Here is a 22,496-nt window from a genome sequence, read left to right as displayed (position 1 = left end):
CCTTCGCCTTTTTTTTTCTCTTTTCTTCTTCTTTTTTTCATGATATACCTCCTAGCGACAAGGGCAGCGAGGATTCTAGGCGTTTTGGCCTGTTTGTTTCCAAGTACAAGAGATGATTGAGGGGCATACAAATGTTTTAATGGGATGATGAATGCGAATGCGAAACTCGGTACGAGGATTCAGTCAGTCTTGGGAGTGTGGGACTTCTCGGGTGCATGCATGTGCGAGAGAGGAGATGGAGAATATGGTAGTTGTCCAAAAGTTTAGCTGCTCTTGCAATGGAAAATAGACCCTGGCTTTGATTCATCACTTATCTGATATGATATTGATAGCATACCTAACTCGTGAAGCATGGCGTAGAATGTGGTAAGCCTCAACCGTTAGGTAACTCGGACGGCCAATTTATTCACCTGCATGATTGCATCCATGCCTTCTCTCTCTCTCTGAACTAAGGTAATTTCTGGTCCCTTGAATTTCCTGTATTGCCTGTCTTTCGTTCTCCTGACAGTGATTGCCAGTGATTAACTGTTGCAGTCACGTGCTCCAACAAAGATGATACAGAGTAACAGAATAACACAAGATCCCCTCCAACCAACACAGAGAGATCACGCAAAGTATTCATTCCATCGACAAGATCCCCAGTATCAGCTCTGCCGCTTCTGATCGCAATCTATCAGGGCCAGTTTCGCATTACTCAATTCAGTGGTGTTTATCTCATTCTCAGCTCACGCTTCGCGATGCCCACAGTACCTACTCGAGGTGGCCCCTCGGGATCGCGGCTCACGTACTCAGGCGGAAAGGTTGTACCTTTCCAGAAGAAAGGTCAAGCTATCCGTGGCGCTTCTGGTAAGACGGTCCTAGGAGGTCGTCGCCATCGGTAAAGTCAACCCCAAGGCTAAAGCAAGACAGTGGAATTGTGTACTAACAGCCTCATAGCAAAATTCTTCGAGATTCAATTCAAGGAGTCAGTAAGTTATACCACTCATCTCTCCCTAAAGACCACTGCTAACAAAATGATCCAGCCAAGCCCGCTATCCGGTTAGTGAATCATATCCACCTCTATCTACCTGAGACATATGAGCATCAATACTGACACTGTGAAACATAGACGCCTAGCGCGCCGTGGAGGTGTCAAGCGTATTTCAGCTGGAATCTACGATGAGGTCCGAGCTGCTCTTAAATCGCGTCTTGAACAGGTATGTAATATGCGTACAGTGCTTCATTTCACCTACCTGTACTAATGTCCTTATCAGATCCTCCAGATGTGCGTGATCTACGTCGAATACCGAAACGGGAAGACGGTGACAGTGCATGACGTGAGTTTCTTGCACTGGCTGCCACTGTTGAAGAGCACTGACTGACAGACATATTAACAGGTCATCCACAGCCTTTCGCGTTTTGGTCGACCAATCTATGGTTTTGATCCAGACACATACGATGGACAAAACAGACCCAAGGCCTAGATTCAAACCATTCCAGCGAAATCGGCTTTTTATGTGTCTTTCATTTGATATGAGCGGTGTTGGGCGTCATTTTCTCGCATTGTTTCTAGCATGTTGGACCAGGTTGCGAGTTTAATACCATGAGCATTTGTGGACGGATAGCGAAACAGAAAAACTGTCATACGGAAAAAGGGCATAGCCTGTTCAGGAGAATCGAAAGATTGATTGATATTGGTCATGAGCTGTGCCATAACCTTATAAATTATGAACTTCTGTAAACGAAAGGAATATGGTATGATCTGGGGTATCTCAAGTGACAGTACGAGTAGTAGGTACGGCATCAAAAAAAGAAAGATATGAAAAAAAAAGAAAGAAAGAAAGAAAGAAAGAAAGAAAGAAAGAAAGAAAGAAAGAAAGAAAGAAAGAGAGTCGCTCCTCCGACCATTACATGCTTTCTCCGGTAGCATCTTGTCTCCCCTGACCCAGAGACTATACTCTAGTGTGTCCCCTCTTCTAGTGGTATCTTTGTAGCTGTTTAGTGGTTGTAACTTCTTTCCGTCGAGTGCATCGTCTTCTGGGGTATTCGTTCAAAGCAGTCTTTAAATCTTCTCCTTGTCGTCTCCCATTCCTCCTCATCTCATCATCGTCATCTCGTGTAAGCGCGTCCTGTTGATGACGAACTCGTCGATAGATGTTCTTCATCCCTGGATCATGTGGAGTGATGGTTGACCAACTCATCTGATCTACCTCCTCTTCTTAACCAAGTCCCAGTTGGACAAGATACCATCCAAAGCCCTGGTAGCTCGAACCTCATCACGTCGGAAGGGAGCGTTGAAAATCCCGGGAAGGAGCATGGCGCTGTTGGCGTGCTCTTGGGCGAATCCAACTTCAGCATCCTTTCCACAACGTTCCTTGGTAACACGGACAGCCTCCTGGAGGAGATCCTTTCCAACGCCCTTTCCACGGTAGTTGAGGTTGGTGGTCCACGCGCGAATGACACCCTTGCCTCCTCGCAGAGAAAGCGATCGTCTGCGTCTGTGGTTAGAGGTCGGGTTGGGCTCAAGGCGAAGAACGAGGGTCCCGATGATGTCTTCGTTTAGTCGAGCAGCCAGCAGGGTATCCTCCTCTCCGTCATCAGCACGTAGCCAGTTCCATCGTAAGCGCTCAGCCAGGGAAATATAACCGTTGGCCAAGTAACGAATACCCATAAGGTAGCTCATGATTACGCCACAAGAAACCGTCATACCGAGTCCTGAGTCACGAGTAACGCCGCCGAAGTGATAAATGGCAGCCAGGGTTGCCGATAGCCCAGCAAGACAAAGCGGGTGGAAAACGAGGTTCAAAGAGGCTCTTTGGCGCATCTGAGCAATCGAGTCGGCAACGAGGCGCATGCCCTCAACCTTGTCTTGAGGCTTGTCGAGAACCTCAAGAGACAACGGCTCGATGTCATCGTCGTTGTCGAGACCAAAGTATGGCGTAGAAGCTGCAAGCGGAGAGGGAGATGGCGGGACAAAAGAGGAAAAGGGAACAGATGGACCGAATTGCGGGGTGCTGGTGGCTGAAGTCATTGCCGAGTGGAGGACAAGGTTGGCGCGGAGGAATGTGAAGAAAGCTATAGTTGCGATGTTAGTCATGGTGTTTTGATTTACACATTTTGGCTCCCTCAAGGTTTATTTGTTCCCAAGCCGGCCGTATTGAATATGATTCATGACGGAAACATATCAACAAAATCCATCGTGTCTAGAGCTCACTGAAGCTACAGAACGAATAGTCCCAACGCCTAAACGTCGAGTTCGTGACCACCAAGTCTAGCCTATGATCTGTCGTGTGCTCAAGGTTGTGACCAGGGTAGGCTTCGATGGTGGCCATAGTAACCGAGCGACAGGGGCCTCTTACACCAGGACAAGGCCCTGAAAGAACAAAGAGAAAATTGTAAGAAATCAGAGGAACTCACCAGCACTGGTCTTCAAAACCGGAACAGCACCAACTCTATCGACAACCGTGCTTGGGTGGCAGGTCCTCAGATCAAGCTCTCGAATAGCAATGTGTTGAGGACCTTCCATGGTGGTGTAGGTGGCCATGGTGAGATATGGCGTATTAGACTACCTTAGATAGGTACTGGAGGTAGAAAGGAAGAATAAGATAAGAGCAGTCAAAGATGATAGAAGGAAGCCAGCCTTCAGAAACAAAGTGGACTGGGGAAGACAATAAGGGTGTAATATAATAGGATGATTAGAAAGTCGAGGTGTGATTATGTTTAACAAACAATAGGTTGAGGGAGGAAGAGGGAGACGGGAGAGAAATAGATCGAGACGAGTCCGGGGGAAGAGGAAGAGATTTCAAAGTTTCGAGAAGGGTAGGGTCGTCAGCTCCTGCAAGTCGAAAAATAGGCTTGGGAACGACCCGACGCTCTGGTGGCCGTAGCGTCTTTTTCTTTTTCGAATGCGACACACTCTGCATTAAGATCCTTGCATAGTGCGGCGCTGTCACGGCGTCGAGGCCGGATCCCTGGGCCCTTGGCTCATCCCTGAACTCGTTGGTTGGCGCCTTTGTGCCTCTATTTCTCTCGTGTGTGTCTGTATCTCGCGAGTTTAGAGAGATAAATGGTCTGCTTTGTTCCCTCTAGCGTGGATGCGGGATGGTGGAATCACTAGTAGCTGATTCTAGGCGGGTTTGCACATGTGGTAGTGGTGGTGTTGATGTCGGTCATGGTTGCGTGACAAGATACGCTATCTCGTCGAGCGATATCAATCGTCGTTGGCCCGGTCTCTTGAGAAGGATTCGGTGTAGTGGTGCACTTGCTGTAACGTACATATGTACTGTGGTTCCGTCACAGTATCTTCACTTTTGATAATGATACCTATGCACCCCTCTTTTGCCTTATCTTCAAGACCTCACCCAATAAAAAGCATATCTTGTCTCTTTACCGTCGTGTCTCAAGTTCAGAGCTTCACACTTCCCCTCCCAATGTAACTAATCATCAGTAACCAACCTCATCAGAGGCGTTGTCTCTCGTCTCGTCTTTTTGTTGAATGACACAACAGGGGGCATTTCAGCCTTCAGCCCCTCATCTCCACTTGGTTCCCAGCAACAAACGACTAGAAGCGGGGAGCCGAGACGACCAGCGGCCCAGAGCATGTTAGTTTATCGTTGGTGCCCTGTAGTCTCATAACGTTCAGGTTGGCCCATGCGAAATCGAAATTCCACAAGCACGCGACGGCCAGTCAATTAAATTTGATTTGATCCTGCCTTGACCATGCTTGGGCCCCAGCTGTTCGATTGGAAATAAAGGGCTCACCTGGTCCCGGGGCAGGTTATAACGCAGCCGAGCAAGGCATGATTTCAAGGTGTGAGTGGACACACTGATAGCCCACCTACGTTGGCTCTAAAACCAACATCTGCAACCTTCATATGCTTGAAGTTTTTGACCATCGGGCGATATCGATATCACTGATGCACAGGTCAAACTTTCATACAGAGGACAGATAGTAAATCGCCGCTTGGCACCCGGTTTGAACGCGCGACATGTTCCGTAGCGGCCTTTGCAGCTCGATCGTCAGGGGCCAGTGAAATCTGTTCCCAACAGCTGAATAGTCTAGATAGTCTAGACCAGCGACAACGGTGTCTCCTCATCGCACTAACCGTGCCGGCGCCGTTGTCTTGACGCCATCTCTCTCATACGGCAATAGTCATATGAGGAGTAACCAGCCAATCCAATAGTTCAGGTTGATACGTTATATGTCGCTTGGTTCGGCTATCAACATCTCGGTGGTTGCAGCAAGAGTTGATCGTCCTTGACGTGACAGTTTGAAGCAAGAAACAATGTCGGAGGATGTTCAAACGTGTTCAAAGTGGTAATCTCTATGTTGGATCAACTCCACTGCTGACGTATCTAGCATATCCCTGGTTGCAAAAGGTGTTAACGCGCCAGCCAGCCATAACGCGCAGAGGGGAAGGAAACCATTCGTGACAAGCATCTACCACCTAAGCGACGGATGTGTGGGGGAACAACCGAGGATGATTTCATTAACGCCGCCTGAGAACGCGAATCCTTCGTTGTTACCAACGGTAACCGATTTGCTCGGAATCCTTTGGCCAAAGTTTGTGCTTTTAGCCGCATGAAAGTATGTGATAGTAACTTAGTAGGTTTGAATAGTTATCGCTCTCTCCCACTTGCCGTACTGGCTCTAGCACAGTACGCGGCTCAACAACATCGTTGACGTTGGTCGTTGATGTTCTCGTCATTGGGAATATGACGCCCGTTTTCGCGATTGAAACTTTTTGGTTGACTGTGCTCACCCTGGTCTCTCTCTACAGGGTGCAAAATACGACTTTTTCGGTTGTTTCCCAGTCAATATTTAATAGGTCGATGCTTCAAACCGCCATGAAACGATGACAGTGAAACTGTTATGGAGCACGGAGCACAACTCGAAACACTCATGTCCGTCAACGTGTTTGATGAGTGTCGATCCAGCCCCTCCTCGTTGTGACGAACCACAACGTTGTTGCTGTAGAATTCGCAGGGATATTGGAAGAAAAAGACCCTGAAACTGTAAAAGATCCTTGCGGGCAAACGTGATCTTCCGCCAGTTGAAGATGCTTATTGCAAAGGCCGATCAAAACTTTGTGGGAGGATGTTAACTCTCAAAATCGCGAGAGAAGAGGCATTTAGGCAAAATTAAATCCGTTTCAATGACGGACAGTACGAACCACAGTATCGGACGAGTGCCTTCCACAAGTTCCCTCCTTCGGTTTTATTGCAACAGAAAGAAGCTTTACTGCTTGCGTGCTGCTCCTGCTGGATAGTCTTGTCAAGCATATCAGGCAAGTACTACAGTAACAAGAAATATGAATTAATCCAAATTTTGATTTCGCCGTCTACTTTCTATCAAACTTAAATCCTTCTTCGTGTGAACGCCCATACAGGAAGATACTCCATCCTTTCATCTTCTCAATCGATGTCCCAGCACCATGCCAGCAAAGGCAATCAATCGATAAGCAGTCCCGATAGCTACCAAAACACCAATGTTGAGCCACTTGCGGTCAAGATGATATCCAGTCGCCTCAGCTGCAATGTCGACCTGAAAGAGGTATGCAAAAGGTGCCACAAGCTGCCCAAAGTACAGCTCCGCCAACCATGTAGCAGGAGATGCTCGCCAAAGCCACTCCATATGCCAATCCTTAACAGATGCCAGTGGAGGCGCGGAACCAGAGAGAATACCAGTGATGAGGGCAATCATGGTAGCAAACAGCGGTGCATCTTCGCGTCGAACGACCATGCTTACGATACTTGCAAGGCCATAAATGCAGTAGAAGTACACCAAATTGGTGAGGAATGCAAGACCCCAGTCGATGATGGGCACAGACAACAAGAACAAGGGCACGGTGAAGTGCATGCAACCAAGTGCCATACGAGGAAAGACCGAAATAACCTTGGCCAGGAAGTAAGCCAATCGGGAATGACCTGCTTCGGCCTCTCGCCTGTACAAGAGTGTCTCCTCGGAGAACAGCTTGACTCCAGGGGCACCCGCAACAAGACCAATGGCAATGGCAATAAGAAGTGCGAACTGGGGTGCAGAGAAGAAGTCGATAGCTGTCGACAAGACCTCATAGGGCTCGTGGAATAGACCGACAAACATAATACCGTTCTTGGGGTTGTTGGCGAGACCGAGCAGCGCGCCTGCGAGAACAGCAAGACCCATCTCGGCAAACAGAGCAGCCCTCGCGCGGTATTGCTGAAGCATTGCACGGCAGAGGCAGAGCCATCCCTGTTTGATATAGGGAGCACCTCGCTTCTTGAGGGCCTGACGCATTCCTGTATCGCCCAACATCGTGGACCTGATGCTTCTGCGTTCGAAAGCTTCTTCCGATTTGCTCTGGCGCATCTTAACCCAGTGCGAGATCAGTGCTTCCTTGGAAACATCACCAGCACTGTTGTATTCCCGACCGTTACCAGTGATGATGTCGGTAATTACATCAGCATGATTGCTGTGCTCTGGGAATTGGAAGCCCATGCTCTCGAAATATGTCTGAGACTCCATTTGAGGGCCTTCATAAATGGTCTGTCCGTTACCGAGCAGGATGAGGTTATCAAACAGGTCGAAAATTTCAGTTCGCGGCTGGTGAATGATGACAATGATGGAGATGCCGAGCCTTGCGATGGCCTTGAGCGTGCGCATGATGGATGATGCTGCGGTAGCATCCAAACCACTGGTTGGCTCGTCAAGGAAAATAGCCATTGGCGCAGCTGCCAATTCCATACCTATACTCACTCGCTTTCTCTGACCACCACTGATGACAGGCTTGCCAACACTACCGACCCGAGAATCTCGCACGTGCGAAAGCTCTAAACAGTCAATCACAGACTCAACATGAGCTTCAACATCTTTCTTGCTCCAGTTACGAGGAAGCCGGATACGTGCCGAGTGCACAATGTTCTCGTAAACCGTCAGCTCTGGTAACACGATATCATCCTGAGGTACGTAGCCTGTCAACTTCTTGTACTGCTTCATCTTGCCTGGAGTATTGTTGACCGCAACGATACCGCCAGTGTTGCTTGTTTTACCCATCAAAACATTGACAAAGGTCGATTTACCAGCTCCTGAGCCACCCATAACAGCAACCAGCTGTCCCTGCTCAATAGAGCCTGTGACGTTCTGAAGAATGGGCCTTGGGCTCTTTTTGGGATGAAAGACTAGATCGGAGTATCTGAAGGAGAGACCGAAGTTGGTTGCCTCAGCTGCTCGTCGCATGGATTCAACAAAAGCTCTGAGCTGTGGGTTGGCCTCCATTTCTTTCTGCTCTTGTTCCGAGCTGTAGACACTGTTCCGCGAGAGAGTAGCCTCAAACCCAGTTCGGGTGCGCCCCTCTCGGAAGTTTTGTCCGTATGGTGAATAAGGACTGTAGCCGGGTTGCATTGGAGCCATCTCATTATCTTGATCTTCGGGCACCTCCTTGTATCCCCGTCCAGTGATGGTCGCCTTGACAGCCCTCATAGTCTTGTGTCTCTTCAGGGCACCAGCATGAGCCTTGGATGTTCTCTGCCATCGTGAACGGAACATCAAGACGAACATACCAACAAGGAGGAGGAAATCGATGATGACCAGAACGCCCACAGGAATCAGATACCTCTCGAAGGAGGCACCTTCCGGACACCTGCTACCAGATAGGCATGGTGTTGGAGTCGAAGCACCGGGCTGGCAATAGGAGCCGGCAGGGCATCTAATCTTCTTCATGCCCTTGTCCTCCAAGGGGCAATAGTGGCCCGCTTGGCAAATAATTGGCTCGAAAACTCCCATTCCCACGTTTGTGCCGTTCAATGAGCAAGTCATGCCCGAGAGACGTGCAACTGTGCACTTCTCGAGAGGAGGACACGATTGAGGGAGTGAATTGATGGTGTTGTTCTGGCCTGCAAAACGTCAATTTCGATTTCAAGCAACCTAGTCAGTGAACTTACAAAGGAAACCCTCTTTACATCCAGACTTCTGCCAGGAAGACACGTTCTGCAGCTGCAGAGGAAGGGCACCAGGCCGCCAGCAGGGTGCAGCATCAATAGGAAGCTTATCGTTAAGAAGCTGATATGTGGTTCTGTAGAAACTGGTCGAGAAGCTCGATCGGTTGGTGCCAGTACAGTCTCGGTCGTAAACAGTGAGCGTGTTCTTGTCCTTCAATGGCTTAAGAGAACGGCTCTTGGAGTCCCATACGAGATCACCTCCGACAGGAGGGTTAGAGTTGTCTTCCATGGGTAGATCGAGTGAGCCCTTGGGATTCTTGGCCTTGTACCATTTTCCACTTGTGATGTTGTATACACCTTGTGTTTGGTTTCCAATGCATTGCCATGCTGCTTGGCCATTATCGAAATTCGCTCCGGCTTCGGCGAGCTTATCGAGTCCAGGTAGCGCACGAAGAGCGCAAAGACATGCAGTTGTGTCGAGGAAGCTTGGTGTATCGGGCCTGGCACCAGGAAGGAAAGGTTGTTGTGGTAGCTTAGCGTCGTCGACGCCATAGCTTGAAAGCGACATTGTGGCGTATCACTTGTTGCTCAAAAAGGTAGAGGTTACTGACAACCTTGACTCTCTATACCTCACTTATATCCTCGTGGGAAAAGACGAGGAATGATAACGACAACACTCATCATATCAAGCCAGCAGGGCGGCATGTACTCCATCTTATAAGCTGGCTGGGACTTTGTGATCCTACAACCTCAATGAGGAAGAAAAAATGAAATTCATTGCCTGAGATCCATACGGGATTCCGAGCCCAGGGTTCGGACTTGGGATCTACCATTCAAGGAGCCTGAACGAGACTCATGCGATGGACCTTGGGCAGTGCTTGTCAGATTTTAGTCTCCGACATGGATGCACAGGGTTGTATCATCCATTCTCAAAAGGCGGTGCTCGAGAATCCTCCTAGGGTTTCAAGATATTGTAATATTTACAGTCACTTCTGAGCGGAGAGTCGGAGCGATTATCTCGCCATTGGCCAGGCCGGCTATACGAGAAAGAGACCATATTCTTGTGACGAAGCAACGCCGTGCTGAATGATATGTCTTGATATGGAATCCAGGTTCTTTAGCGATGGGACGCCAAGAAACGCCGTCAGCCTCTTTTCTCTTTCTCCATATTGCCGATGGCAGCAGCCAATGCCTCAACAACAAAGACAAGGCCAGGGGCTGTTACATCAGAGGCGGCAGCTCTTGCGGGTCGTCAGCGCCTGGTCAAACCAGATAAAGCCTAGGTCGAGGCGCATTTGCATCTGCTCAGCTCTGGCTCCTCTGAGTTGTGGGGAGCTAAGGCTTAGCGAAAACGAATTTCGATATGAAAGGAAGGCGTAGGGCTGATCTGACTTGGTCAACTGAAATCCTCTATGGGATGACCATGTCACTGACCAGCTGGTGTTTCAAGGAAATGGCTTGATAAGGTCTCATCTCGCGCTATGACGCCACCCTCATGGCTAGGAATATAGATGTCAGCAATGACGTCGAGCCGCGAGATGATGTTTGGCTGGATTTGTTAGCTGCGCGATCTTATTCACCCAATCCACATCTTATTTTAACGTCCCTGGGAGCTATTAATCGATGAAACCCTAGACAAATTCCCATTCTGATCAACACGGACCAAAAAAAGATTGCTATCATGCAGTCTTGGTGGCAGTGTCAGCGATAACGATGAATCCTTCCTCGAGGCTCACGGCATGTGCTTCGCTTTTCGGGTCCGACCAGACGCGATGATACCGTCATGTCAGCACTCATGTTACCTTGAGTGCCGATCTTTAGGAGAGGCGAGAAGATGGAATGCAGCTCAGCTCGCCAATCCGATGCTGGATGAAGTGGTTGGGTTTACGTATTCTCCTTGCGCCTCTGCTCTGTGTTAGAAAGCTGTACGCACACTACCAAGGCATATTGGTCTTGCCGCCCAACAATATCTCCTTCGAGTTATTGGTGTTGAACCGGAAGCGATTTCATAATACAACTGCAACAGCCTGTGATAGCAAGTGTATCACAGCACCAACAAGGTATCTCTTATGATTCTGCGCAAATAGCCATTGCCAATGTTTATGAACGAAACTATTCCGTCAAGCATTGCCGGATATTTTACCAATACGCTCGAAACGGACATTTTGCTTGACTCATGGTCCTGTGGGACATGAAAGGGAAGCCGTCGAAAGTTTATCTTGTCCTGTGAATGAAGAATAAGGAGAACATGCTGTACTGATAATGACTGCGAGAGAAGCCTCTCGCTTGTCATAAAGACCAAGGCTATCATAGTGGGACAGTGATCGATGGTCTATGGTTGTGTTCAAGTACAGCGTCCGAAGTCCCGGCCAGTCTCACGGCCACGACCAGAGAGAGAAATGTCTCTAATATGAACGTGTTTCTGGATCTCAAAGACGTCGTTTCGAAGACTACGACGTTGGAGAAATAGAGTACTTTCAACATCAGCGATGAGTATAATGAAACTGTTAGGTTGGCTAGGGGAGGAAAGAAAACTCAGGACCTCGACTCTATATAACAAAAAGACTGAGGTAAGTTAGCACGAGTTAAGCCTAAATTTAGCATAAATCTAGGATACCTTTTGGTAAGTTTATTTTGACACCTTATATTAAGGTCCGGTGTTTTCTTGCTCCCCGAGGGCTGGGCGACGTATCTGGCTGATACTAAAGCTAGTAAGAATGTTAAACCGGGATTATCATTTGAGACGACAAAAATCGAGAACTTATTGCTCACCGTATAAGCAGCTCTGAAGAAACCAATCACCGGAGGGTTATAACAGGATTCAGATTAAATGTCAGAAACAGAGTGCTGTGAGTACAGGGTAGCGAAGCCGCTCAAGTTCCAGATGGAGCACGATTCTATGGCTTCAGAAAGTGGTGGGCTGTTGTAGAGATAAGGAAGTCTCCCTCCTTCAATCTGCCAGATGAACCCATTGTATTGATAAAGGTCTTAGAGAAAGGCTCTTTATCTCACGTGCAGAAGTTGAGGTTCCCTGTTATAGTAAAGTCTCTCTATCTGCCGATCAAATGACAATGGCACTGCATTTAAAGTCGTGAATAACCTGTAATCATGGAGGAATGAAATCGTCAATCTCACTTCATGAGAGCACTGCACAAATGTCAAGATCATAGAAGAATCTAGCGTAGTTATATCGAATCTGGATGCCCATGTAGTATAAGGTAGATAAGAATAAAGATCTTCCTTTTCACAACCTCTGTGATATACTAGGCTAAGATTCAGCTCTATCCCTGATATTTACAGAAGAAATTGATAAACATAGAATTGAGTGACTATCAATTGGTCGCCACGCCTTTCTTCTAACTCTTCGTGATGTGTTATTGCACATGCCGGAAAGTGGAGGGCCATGTCAACGACGCCCTTGAACTCTACTGCCAGCCACTCCGACTCTGAAGGGCTGAGGACATGTCAGTTACACTTATGAGCTGCCCGAATCCGACTGGCAAGTTACTCAGTCAAATTAGAAAGGAGGGAACAATGGTATGATGAATCACTTGTATGGCTGTTGTCTTTCGTCTTGTGATGTCTGTTGCGGAACACAGCGGAGGGATTCCGACAGTGGAGGTCTTCCGAACTCGGAACCGAGGCAACAAAAACAATGAAAGACAGTGTTAATGTAAAGAAGGAAATAAGAACTCTCAATGAGTTATCTTGGGTTAGTCCAGATGAAATTGATGTCGAATGTACTCCAAGAATGTATTGCAATCAATAGTTTGTGATTGGACGTACGTGTAGATGCGGTGTGAGATCTTCGGTAGCGGGAGCCGAATTCCATGTTATCTCAATTGCCTGCGTCACCTCCTCAAAACTAACAGGAATTAGGTACCTTTGGTTAGTGCTCGAGTTGGCTGTGGCTTGCCTAGGTACCTAGTCAACGAGGGGTTCGTACCTGATTTGCAATCCAGTTCTTCCATTCACAACATAAACATTGTTGCTTTGTCCTGTTGACCGGCTGTCAAACAACACATCAAGAAATAATGAAGATTACCCAAGTAAGTCCGATCAAGCCTCACTCACGTCAATCTCTGTGGGGGGTCCTGGACTTTTGCTGATAGCCCATGATAGCTTTGGTACTATCCTATCAAAGGACTTCGAGGCATTCAAGTCGAGTCGGCCAAATTAGGCCCACAAGGGCTTCAGTATGACCGTCGTTTTATGCTTTACAAGATTGAGAAGTCGGGCGAATTCAGCAAGATCCAATTGTCCGGTCACCCAGAATGCAGCCTTTTCGCACAAGAAGTCGTTGGCGACAAGATCCGGGTCAAGTACCTGATTCCAGAAGAACCACTTGTGCCGTGGAAACCAGAGCAGGACACTGTACTTGAAGTTCCAATTGAACCGGAGATCACTGAATTGAGCAAGGCCGACGTCAGCCTACATCAAAGTCGCGTTATTGCATACCGCATGGGACCCAAATATGATGCATGGTTCACCGCTTGCTTTGGTTTCGAGACAGCTCTCGTCTTCATTGGTGATGGTCGACGCCCTGTGCTGGGAACATTCTCACCCAAGACTCAGGCCACTCCCCCGCCATGGCCAATGCTGCTTCTCAACCACCTTTTAGGGAAGAAAGCCACCGAGGATGATTGGATTACCTTTACTGATTGTGCGCCCTATCTGTTCACCACAGAAGAATCACTCAACAACGTCAAAGCCCGGCTATCGACATGCGATGTTGAAATGAAGGCTATGCGACCTAACATTGTTCTGGATGGCGAGACCGCATGGGATGAGGACTTTTGGGCACAACTGACCATTAATGGAGCCCATCAAGTAGCTCTCACCAAGATGTGCGGACGATGCACCTCGCTCAACGTTGACTACTCCACCGGCCGTGCTGCCAAAGGGGAGCGTGGCACTGTACTCAAGAAGCTCATGTCTGACCGAAGAGTCGATACTGGATCAAAGTATTCTCCAGTCTTCGGCAGATACGGCTTTCTAACCAGTAACCCCGGTGGCGATACGACCATATCCATTGGTGACAGTGTGGAGGTGACCAAGAGAAGCACTGAGCGTACTGTATGGGATTGGGCATTGGGGGACCCCAAAATCGCAAAATACTACCAGTCTTCCTCAAATACGAAGTCGAGCATACCCATAGTTCTATCATTCTGGTTGACGGCTGCGGCTCTGCTGGGCCTGCTACCGTGTTGGCTTTTACTTGCCTGAATAAACATACCCATCTCTTCGATCAAGGTACCCGAAAGAGTGACAAGTGCAGCAACGTTGCCTCAGCGAACCGCCCTCAAACTAACGGCCGATATCTTTGAATATGCACAATCTTGCAAAGAAGGCAGCTCGTAAGAGCAGATGTGACCCAAACCAGTTTTGTGTCCGGCCGCAAACGCCCAGTGTCCGTCCGACATATCTCGGTGCGGGAGGCCGGAGGGGTGGGGACTGGGGTCAGCCCTTTACCTCCGACGCCGAGACGGAGCGGTCTCTCTTCGGCATGGCAGTGTCCGTAAAGGGCCGGAGGCGAGTAGTCACACGCAACTGACAACTTCTTGTCCGAGCATCTGGAAACGTTCCATCAACTCGTGCATTCTAATGATTTGCCGAAGTATGACGAGGTCGTCACACGAACTGGTCGCACAAAAGCCCTAGCACAATCTGAAGAGCATGGCATGCCCTGCCACTCCGATCGTTGAGTGACATGAATGTGCATGGTCAAAGAGCTCGTCAACTGATGCTTGTGAGGTTTGAAACAAAGCGAGACAGGGCAAAAGAGTTCGGCCAGTCTCTAAGCGAACCACCAACGGACCAATGAGTGAGGCGAAAGCCTGAATCAACAATGATACTATCATGTATGCTCGGACAGCTCGCAAAGCACCTCAAAAACTCCGGGTACGTTCCCCGATGGGACCGTGTCGGCCGGGCGGGCGGGATGTCGGATCCGTTAACCATGGGGGTGTGTCGTGCTTCGTGATGGTTGTTAAGGTTGTCGGCATGACTCAAGATAGTTCCGTAGAAACGAGCCATGATTGAGTACCAAAGTTTACATGGTGGTTGTGTGTATCATACATGTTATCGAAACATTTGCGAGGCTGTAAGCGTCTACGTCAGTATTGGCGTGTTTCGGTGATTAGGAAAACCCCTGGTTCGTATGTAGACGTTGCTCTCCACCGTTTGAAGCGTTAAGCTGGGGGACCTGGGCTCGCGAGTGCACCGTGTGTAGAGTGGAAACAATACGAGACAGCTTCTAAGTTGTTCTGGAAGGCTTCTGGTGAAGATTGGTCTTTTTGGTGGGCCGCTAAGAGCGTCGATCAGACTGGGGGCAGCGTGAAGCCTAGAATAGCATCACGCGCGTTAAAAAAAGGTATCCATAGCTAGCTCTGTCAACGATGTCGGTGCTGGTGCTCCCTCAGAGTGAAGTAGGTGCTGTAGCTTCTATTCCTTCGCTGCGCCATGGCACAGACACAGACTGCGACGCTCCACAAGACTGCCACAGCCATCCGGATGTTTCCCATTAGAAGATGATGCACATTATTCCACGTAAGCTTGTGTCTGGTAATGGAAGTTGGTTGTCCATGAGCAAGGCGATCGCATTGACCCGCGCAACCTAGTCCAATCCAGTCCAAATGGCTCGGGGAAGGGAAGGGTAGGGAAGTGAAGTAAGCATCCAAGCGAGGTGCTAAGAGAGGAGAGAAAAGTTTAAAGTGATGTTGTAATGAGAATGTTGAAAAGGTAGGATCGTGATGAGATGAGACAAGAGATCTACACGATGGTGCACGCACGCACTGGAAGAGAAGGCAGGGACTCAATACGAGCGAGACCCGAGGCGGACGATAGAAGAGGAAAGGGCAACCAATGCCGTAGGTAACTTTAGTAGGTTAAGGTAAGGTACCTAAGGTAGGTGTGAGGGGAGATTACAGGACTTTGGCCTCTTTCCTCACTGTCCAATGTCCACCTCACCTCTTACCTCAAGTTTCTGGGCCTTGCCTTCCGTCCATTGGGGTTGGGGATGAGAAGGCAGCCTAAGCAGGTACCCCTAGTCAGCAGCTACTGTGCCTAACGTCGTGAACTTACTCGTAAACTCCGGGCCAATCAAGGCTCATCAGATTGAATTGCTAGGCTTCTTGTATAAGATGGAGAGACTGGGGAAAACTCCCGCTGAGGTAATGATACTACTAATCAAGATCTTGTTCATGATTCAGTTTCACATCCACCTCGTCGATGATGATGACGATGACAATCACTTAGTTAACTAGTATTTAGTGGTAGAGAAGGATTCAAAGCTAGAAGTAGAATGTTTCCATTTATGACGATAGCAATACACTAAAAGTTGATGCGTGTGTTCCTCTCATCCTCTTGATATCCTCTGGTTCGCCCCGTATCTGTCTGGCTTGAGCCATAGTCTATGTCGAGCGCCGACCCTAAAAAAAAAAGCACCAGTCCCATCCATAGAAATCGTTGTTTTTCTGTCCTTGCGCCATGAGCCAAACCGAAAGTTTTGCTGGCTCCAATAAGATGAGGTCATAACGACATTCCCCCATTGACTTGTCTCCCACCCAAAAGTACTGTCAGCAGCCAAAGTTGCTTCTGGCAGTGGAGGTAGGTTGAGGAGATAAGACCAAAGCGTGGGGTAAACCCTCCGAAAGTAAGAAAAGAAACAAGAATATTTGAAAGAAAAAAAAAAAAAAAAAAAGAACCAACAAACACCGTTTTGATGCAGGCGATAAACAACAAGCCAGGTACTACAAGGAAGAGAAAACGGAAAAGAAAAGGGGGAAAAGGAGAAGAAATGAAGAAAAGAGACAACATCAAAAGAGACCAGTCAGGATCACCTGTAACAGATCAGATCTCCTAAATGGGAAAGTTCGTAACTGGGACTGTAGATTGGAGGAGAGCTCCAGCAACATGACACGTCTAACAGTCCGGTCTTCCCATCATTGCGTTGCGTTGAGTGTTAGGCTGGTCTGGCCTGGCCCTGTAAGCTTGGGTTGTCGACTTGGGTAGGGCCACAAGCGAACAAGACGCCGAGACAGAAGCGTTGGAGCTTGGTGAGCTAGTGATTGAGAGCTCCAAGTCGCAAGGACCAAGGGCCAAGGGGGAGGGGGTGACTAGTGCTGCACAATTCCGAAAACGGGGCACAGGTCCCTGTGAATGGAATCTCCCACGTGGAACGTGCAGAGCACTATTCCGTCATGGACTCCAGAGGCAGAAGCGTACATAATAAAAAAAGTCAAAGTCACCCAAAATACCACCGTTTGGCCGAATACCCAGGAGAGACACTGACACAGCCCGACTGAGTCACTGTATCAGCTCCTAATGTACTCCCAGTTGTTTGTTGGTTGATGTCTCGTCCAGTGCATGCGTATGTGTTGTTCTTCGAGGCCCAGCTCAGCTCAGCTGAACTGGACATGATAGGAAATTTCTCAAGCCAGTGAGTTTAAGTCGAAATGACGTTGTGTGTCAACTGAAAGTGAAAAAGAAATGCTGTGATGGGTGCACGCGAGGGGGTGTGTGACGGTTCGGTAGCCGTGCATCCAGAGCCAGCTCCGGGCTGCCGTTCCGCAGTACGTAGCGCACTGTAGTGTAGCGTAGCAGCAAGTAACTTGTGCCAAGTGCAATCGAATCAAATGCCCATGCTGAGACCATCTTCTCTGATCGCAAATGTGCATCTGCACCGAGACCAAGAAGGAGAAGCTTTCCACTTTCTACTTGGATTGAGCCTCTCACGGTTTGTAAGTCAGGCCATCTCAGTAGGTGCCGAGCGAGGTTGCAGAAGCAGAAGCAGAAGCAGAAGCAGAAGCAGAAGCAGAAGCAGAAGCAGAAGCAGAAGCAGAAGCAAAAAGTGAAAGTGCAACAAAGCAGCTGCACACCCATTTTCGCATGTGGCTGCCAAAGACTGTCTCGGCATTAAGTGACTTGCGCATGTACACACAAGCCGTCAAGCAGACTGCGTGCAAGGTCGGCATAGGTGAAGCTTGCAGTAGGTGCACTCCCAGATCATCCAGTGAGGACCGGACCGACAGTGCTGGCAGATCCACTGGACAAGAGTGTTGTCCGACTTGATCATTCGGAACTGGTGGGCGCAAGCGTTGGCCATTTTGTCGGGAATTGTGGCGGTGTTGTGGGTGGTACAGTAAAGGTGTAGATGCTGTCGAGAGTCTCTTGAACCCTCTCACAAGATTTGATGGCCTGATTGGATGCGGCTATGTTCCTGGGGGAATACAATATTAGCCTTGCATGCATGCATGAGACAGACAGACAACCCAACATGGGCTGTATGTAAGTTGTAAGCAGATATGTAAGATGCGGTATGCTGAACGCAACCTCATGTCCGCTCTTCCTTGGACTTACACGATAGCTGTTGTATGAAGCGTCAGGGCTTTCAAGGCGGAGTGCGGTGAGATGTTGATAATGCAGTGCAACAACAGGATGAGAGCTGTCCCTTTATGGGTGTAAAAGGTGAGAGTTGAAGTAGTAGAGTAGGCAATGTGTCAGAGTTGTTGTAGAAGACGTCGTGATTCATCAACAACTGAGTAGAGGGAGGAGGACCACAGGTCTTTATACTTGAGAACGGGAGCGAGGAGCAGGCGAAGTGACAGAGTTTCGGTGTTGGTGTCAGTTGCACGCTCAGTCGGTCGTTGCAGTGCAAGCAAGGCAATACAATGCGGTTCAAATGTAAGGTACAGAACAAAGATCAGAGTTCTGATATGATGTCGTTTGCAAGGAAGGACTGTCAAACGGCAAGCCGGGATGAGGAGGGCCGGGATGAGGCTTGCAGCAACGGGCCTGGGAGATAGACGACGGAAGAGGCACGAGCAACGAGGCGGAAATGCCGACAAGGTGGTGCCAACACCAAATTGAGTAGATTAAACGGACGATTGACGGGAGACAAAACGAGCGAGCGAGCGAGCAAAGACGAGAGGGAGCAAGGTTATGTGAAGTGAGGTAAGGTAGATGAACTATGGGTATGGTATGGATATGGATACGGATATGGGGGCTCGCTCTTCTGGTACAGTAGCTTCAATGTTACAACAACGAGGGACTCCCGGGGGACATTGGCGATAATGTACCCGCCAACGGGTCCCAAAATCATGGATGTGTGGATGGAGGGACGGACGGACGATGTTGAAGGCCGTGCCCTTGCTCGACCCTATCCTGTCCTGACTGTCCTTTTGGTCTTGAGCCGTCATGCCATGCCAGGGCATCAAAGACAGTTAATGTGGAATCTTGAGTGTAAGGTCCTTAGATGTACTGTAGGTAGAGTCGTACGTAGTACAGTACAGTACAGCACTGCACTGCCTGTACTAACTCAGAAGTATATGTAGTTCTCTCCTCCTATCGGCCCAAATCCCAGATGTGCCCCGTTAAAGGTACAGTACGGTACAGACAGACGGGGTTTCGTAAAGGATGCCCTGTCCTTGACGCTTCTGGAAGATTGAGAAGAATAAAGAGGGGAGGGGGAGAAGAGAGAAGCCCAGGGAAGGGAAACCTCCACTAACAGATTGGATGGAAGGGAAGGGAAGGGAAGGGGGTGTATATCTTAGGTTGGAAGACGGGGCCCTCTAAGGAAAACAGCCTAGGGATCGGTTCCAGCAATTGAAATGGGGTCTGTAGGCAGCGAACGACCGAGAAGCACAAGCAAAAAAGAAAAAAGAAAAAAAAGAGTGAGCGAGTTAGTTAGTGGTGGATGGTCAGTCAGGTACCGAGACCGAATGACAAGGGAAGGGTACGATCCTAACCTAACCTCCACTATCACATTGAATTTCAATTAGACAGGATCGAATGGGGTTGGGAATGGGGATAACATGGACTGCAAGAGTTTAAGGTATCCACTGATGCAGGTACGTCGCCTTGTTTGATCGCGCTAGGTACGGCCAAGTACTGCGTGTCGGTTATGGACGACCGAACGAACGAACAGTATTCAAACAGACTGAAAGAGAGGAATTAATGGGGAAGAAAAAGAGACAACTCGATTTCAGAGGAGGGGAATGCCAGATTAATGAGGAGAATAAATTCCCCAAGGTAAGATAACGCAAGTCAACTTGTTTAGCAACTAACGTACTCCGTATCTAAGGTATCTAAGGTATGGATGGTGTGGTAAGGCTACAGTAGGATATTGTACCTACCTACCTATACGAGTAAGGTAAGGTAAAGTTAAAGGTTAAACGACACCTCAAACATAAGAAATAAGGCAGAAGCAGAAGACTCAAAAAAGCCACAAGCAAAAAGCCAACTGATTTGGAATGGCAGGGCTTCGCTGAGGCACACCCAAATCAAACCTAACCACCATAGGGCACCTGTGTCCTGGTTCTCGGGGCCAGCCCAGTAGCGCCAGGATCATATTTCACAGTGGAGACCTCCACTACCTTACGCTCCTGGGCCACTTCTGGGGGGGGTGCAGCACTGAAAAAAGACTTGTGAAGTGTCTTGGATTGGATTGGGCGTAAGCCGCAAAAGGGGAGCCAAAAAAGCTCGTGAAGTGGTGCTAGGCAGCTTCTGAAGGCAGAGGCATGCATTATAAAACTGCCCTTACGGAATCGATACCGAAAGCGCGACAGATAAACCCAAAACCTTGGTCTAGACTCTAAGATTTAACACACCGGCCGTGCCGAGGCGAAATGTCCACCCTGAAATAGTGAGACTGCCTGGTGAGGTCACAGGTTAGGCTCTTGCTTCTGACCCTCACGATCTGAAATTGTGTTTAAAAAGGTGTGATCCGGTAAAAAACAACAACATGGACTTGTTTTTTTTTTTCTTTTCCACGTCTTGGGAGTTTGTATTCATCCATTCATCCCTGAGTGTGATGTAAGAAGAAGCGGACCCACCCCGCGGCGCGGGTAAGAAATCATACTCATCCAATGTCAAGATAGGATATTTACCGAAGGGGTAATGATCCTAGTGCGATATTCGACGTGTCGTAATTGGAGGAGGCTTCTATACGCAGCACAACAGGGAGTCTGGGAAAAGGTTCCAAATGGAGTAGAGATGTTCATCAAGAGACAACTAACTAGTACCTCCTAGACAGACGGAACTAATAAAAACAAGCAATTGAAGAGTGTTGATATAAACTGCGGCTTCGGAGAATAAACCAAGCCACCACAAACAAATCTGGAAGGCACTCGGCTTCAAATAAGTTGAAGTGTCAATCACCTCTTAGGTTGTCGTCTCTTTCCCCCGTGCATATACGACTTACACATAGTTATTACCAACCGCCCGGGCCTCTCTACCCAAGGTTTTCGAATGGAACCTCCACTGCAACAAAAGCACGCCTGGAAACTCAGCCCTAAACCTCAAACATTGTCACTAGGCGAACTTCACCATGTCAAAAGTCCATGATCCTGCAAACCCTAATGTTCCTTGCCCAAACGAAATCATGCCACTGGAAACTCGCCGGAGCCTCCGCCCACAAGTCTGGTCCTGATCTGTGCTTTCTGAGTCTGAGGCTGGGGGATCATCGGAGTGAGTACTCAACTCCATACATACATATGACATTCGTCAATAGGGAACAATACGTAGGAAACAACAGCCGGATGCAGTAATGTTGAACGGAGCGCTGTCCCTGTCATCAAACCTAGTACCCAGCCGATCATTTATTGGCGGTACTCTGGATATCTCCCGTTCAAACAGCCATTATCAAATTTCATGTCCTGATTCTGATTGTCCAAGCACAACCAATACAAACAGCCGCCTCATCACTTCCTATTTCATTGAACGTACTGTACCAAATCGGCTTCGTTCCGGGGCTCGTGGACTTGTAACCCTGTCGCTATGCCTGCCGTGCCCAGTGCTTTTCTGCTCTGTCGTTTCTTACAGAGTGTTTTTTCGTTTTTCATGTCTTTGCGTTCAGACCCTCAAACGCCACAATCAACTCCCGTCCGAAACATCTTGTTGGCGCATGTTGGTCTCTCTTTTAGCTGCAGGGCCGTAAAACAACTCTGAGTATAGCGACCAATCATAGCTGAGGAATTAAGCTAGTTCTTTATGATAGCCGTTTTGCCAACTGACTGCCTCTGTACCTTTTTCGAACAAGTTTGCCTGGGCATACCAGTATGCAGTCTATTCACACCGGTAATGTCGCCGCGGTAAGATGAGCAGTCGGAGTTGTTGCCGCGGTTTGGCGGTCACTTACCCCAACGTCTTGTCTTGTCGTGTCTTGTCTAATCATCATCTGCCTGTTGCATTGGTCAGCTTTACGCTATCCCATCTGCTGCACCTTTTCGGATATACAGGCGAGCATTCGCTATTCACCCACGTTTGGCGGGGATGCGTGGCTGAATATCCTTGCAACTCGTGGACCCCCATCCCAATGCTGGATTCATGACGATGTTGAGCCTCACTCACTAACCGCCCGCCTCAGTCCACTCTAGCTTAGGCCGGTCGACCCGTCCCGTTTATTAGAGACATTAAAGACATTTACACTTCCTACCCATGGATCTAATTACGTTGTCCCGCATGTTTGTAGCGGCTTGTGGGGGTTTTTCGTCAGTGGTGATAATGCTGCCGAATATGTTTGTTTACTCAGATAAATGCTGACTTGGTATGGATGTAAAGTCACATTTTGTCATTATAACATAATCCGGGTATTGACGAAT

At 48.5% G+C, this 22,496-nt stretch overlaps 5 protein-coding genes across 5 annotated transcripts; 2 read left to right on the top strand and 3 right to left on the bottom strand.

Moving 5' to 3' along the window:
• Positions 1-737: 737 nt before the first annotated feature.
• Positions 738-1,463, top strand: FPRO_02451 (uncharacterized protein; the record flags this gene model as incomplete). Its single annotated transcript, XM_031227446.1, has 6 exons — positions 738-877; positions 937-968; positions 1,023-1,038; positions 1,109-1,196; positions 1,254-1,316; positions 1,377-1,463. 6 exons carry the CDS (start codon positions 738-740, stop codon positions 1,461-1,463), a joined length of 426 nt encoding a protein of 141 aa, XP_031077882.1.
• Positions 1,464-2,185: 722 nt separating this feature from the next.
• Positions 2,186-3,523, bottom strand: FPRO_02452 (uncharacterized protein; the record flags this gene model as incomplete). The annotated part of the gene is made up of 2 exons (XM_031227445.1): positions 2,186-3,054; positions 3,397-3,523. 2 exons carry the CDS (start codon positions 3,521-3,523, stop codon positions 2,186-2,188), a joined length of 996 nt encoding a protein of 331 aa, XP_031077881.1.
• A 2,862-nt stretch (positions 3,524-6,385) lies between these two features.
• On the bottom strand, positions 6,386-9,463 carry FPRO_02453 (uncharacterized protein; the record flags this gene model as incomplete). The annotated part of the gene is made up of 2 exons (XM_031227444.1): positions 6,386-8,850; positions 8,899-9,463. 2 exons carry the CDS (start codon positions 9,461-9,463, stop codon positions 6,386-6,388), a joined length of 3,030 nt encoding a protein of 1,009 aa, XP_031077880.1.
• Positions 9,464-12,929: 3,466 nt separating this feature from the next.
• On the top strand, positions 12,930-14,121 carry FPRO_02454 (uncharacterized protein; the record flags this gene model as incomplete). The annotated part of the gene is made up of 2 exons (XM_031227443.1): positions 12,930-12,944; positions 13,018-14,121. 2 exons carry the CDS (start codon positions 12,930-12,932, stop codon positions 14,119-14,121), a joined length of 1,119 nt encoding a protein of 372 aa, XP_031077879.1.
• Positions 14,122-17,651: 3,530 nt separating this feature from the next.
• FPRO_02455 (uncharacterized protein) lies at positions 17,652-18,001 on the bottom strand (the record flags this gene model as incomplete). Its single annotated transcript, XM_031227442.1, has 2 exons — positions 17,652-17,851; positions 17,926-18,001. The coding sequence occupies 2 exons, from the start codon at positions 17,999-18,001 to the stop codon at positions 17,652-17,654; spliced, it is 276 nt and encodes a 91-aa protein (XP_031077878.1).
• Positions 18,002-22,496: the final 4,495 nt, after the last annotated feature.

The sequence above is a fragment of the Fusarium proliferatum genome (genome assembly GCF_900067095.1).
Source record: "Fusarium proliferatum ET1 genome assembly, contig: FPRO_scaffold002, whole genome shotgun sequence".
In the NCBI taxonomy this organism is placed as follows: Eukaryota; Fungi; Ascomycota; class Sordariomycetes; order Hypocreales; family Nectriaceae; genus Fusarium; species Fusarium proliferatum.
Note: the sequence above shows the minus strand (reverse complement) of the source record. Positions and strands in the feature narration are given on the sequence as shown.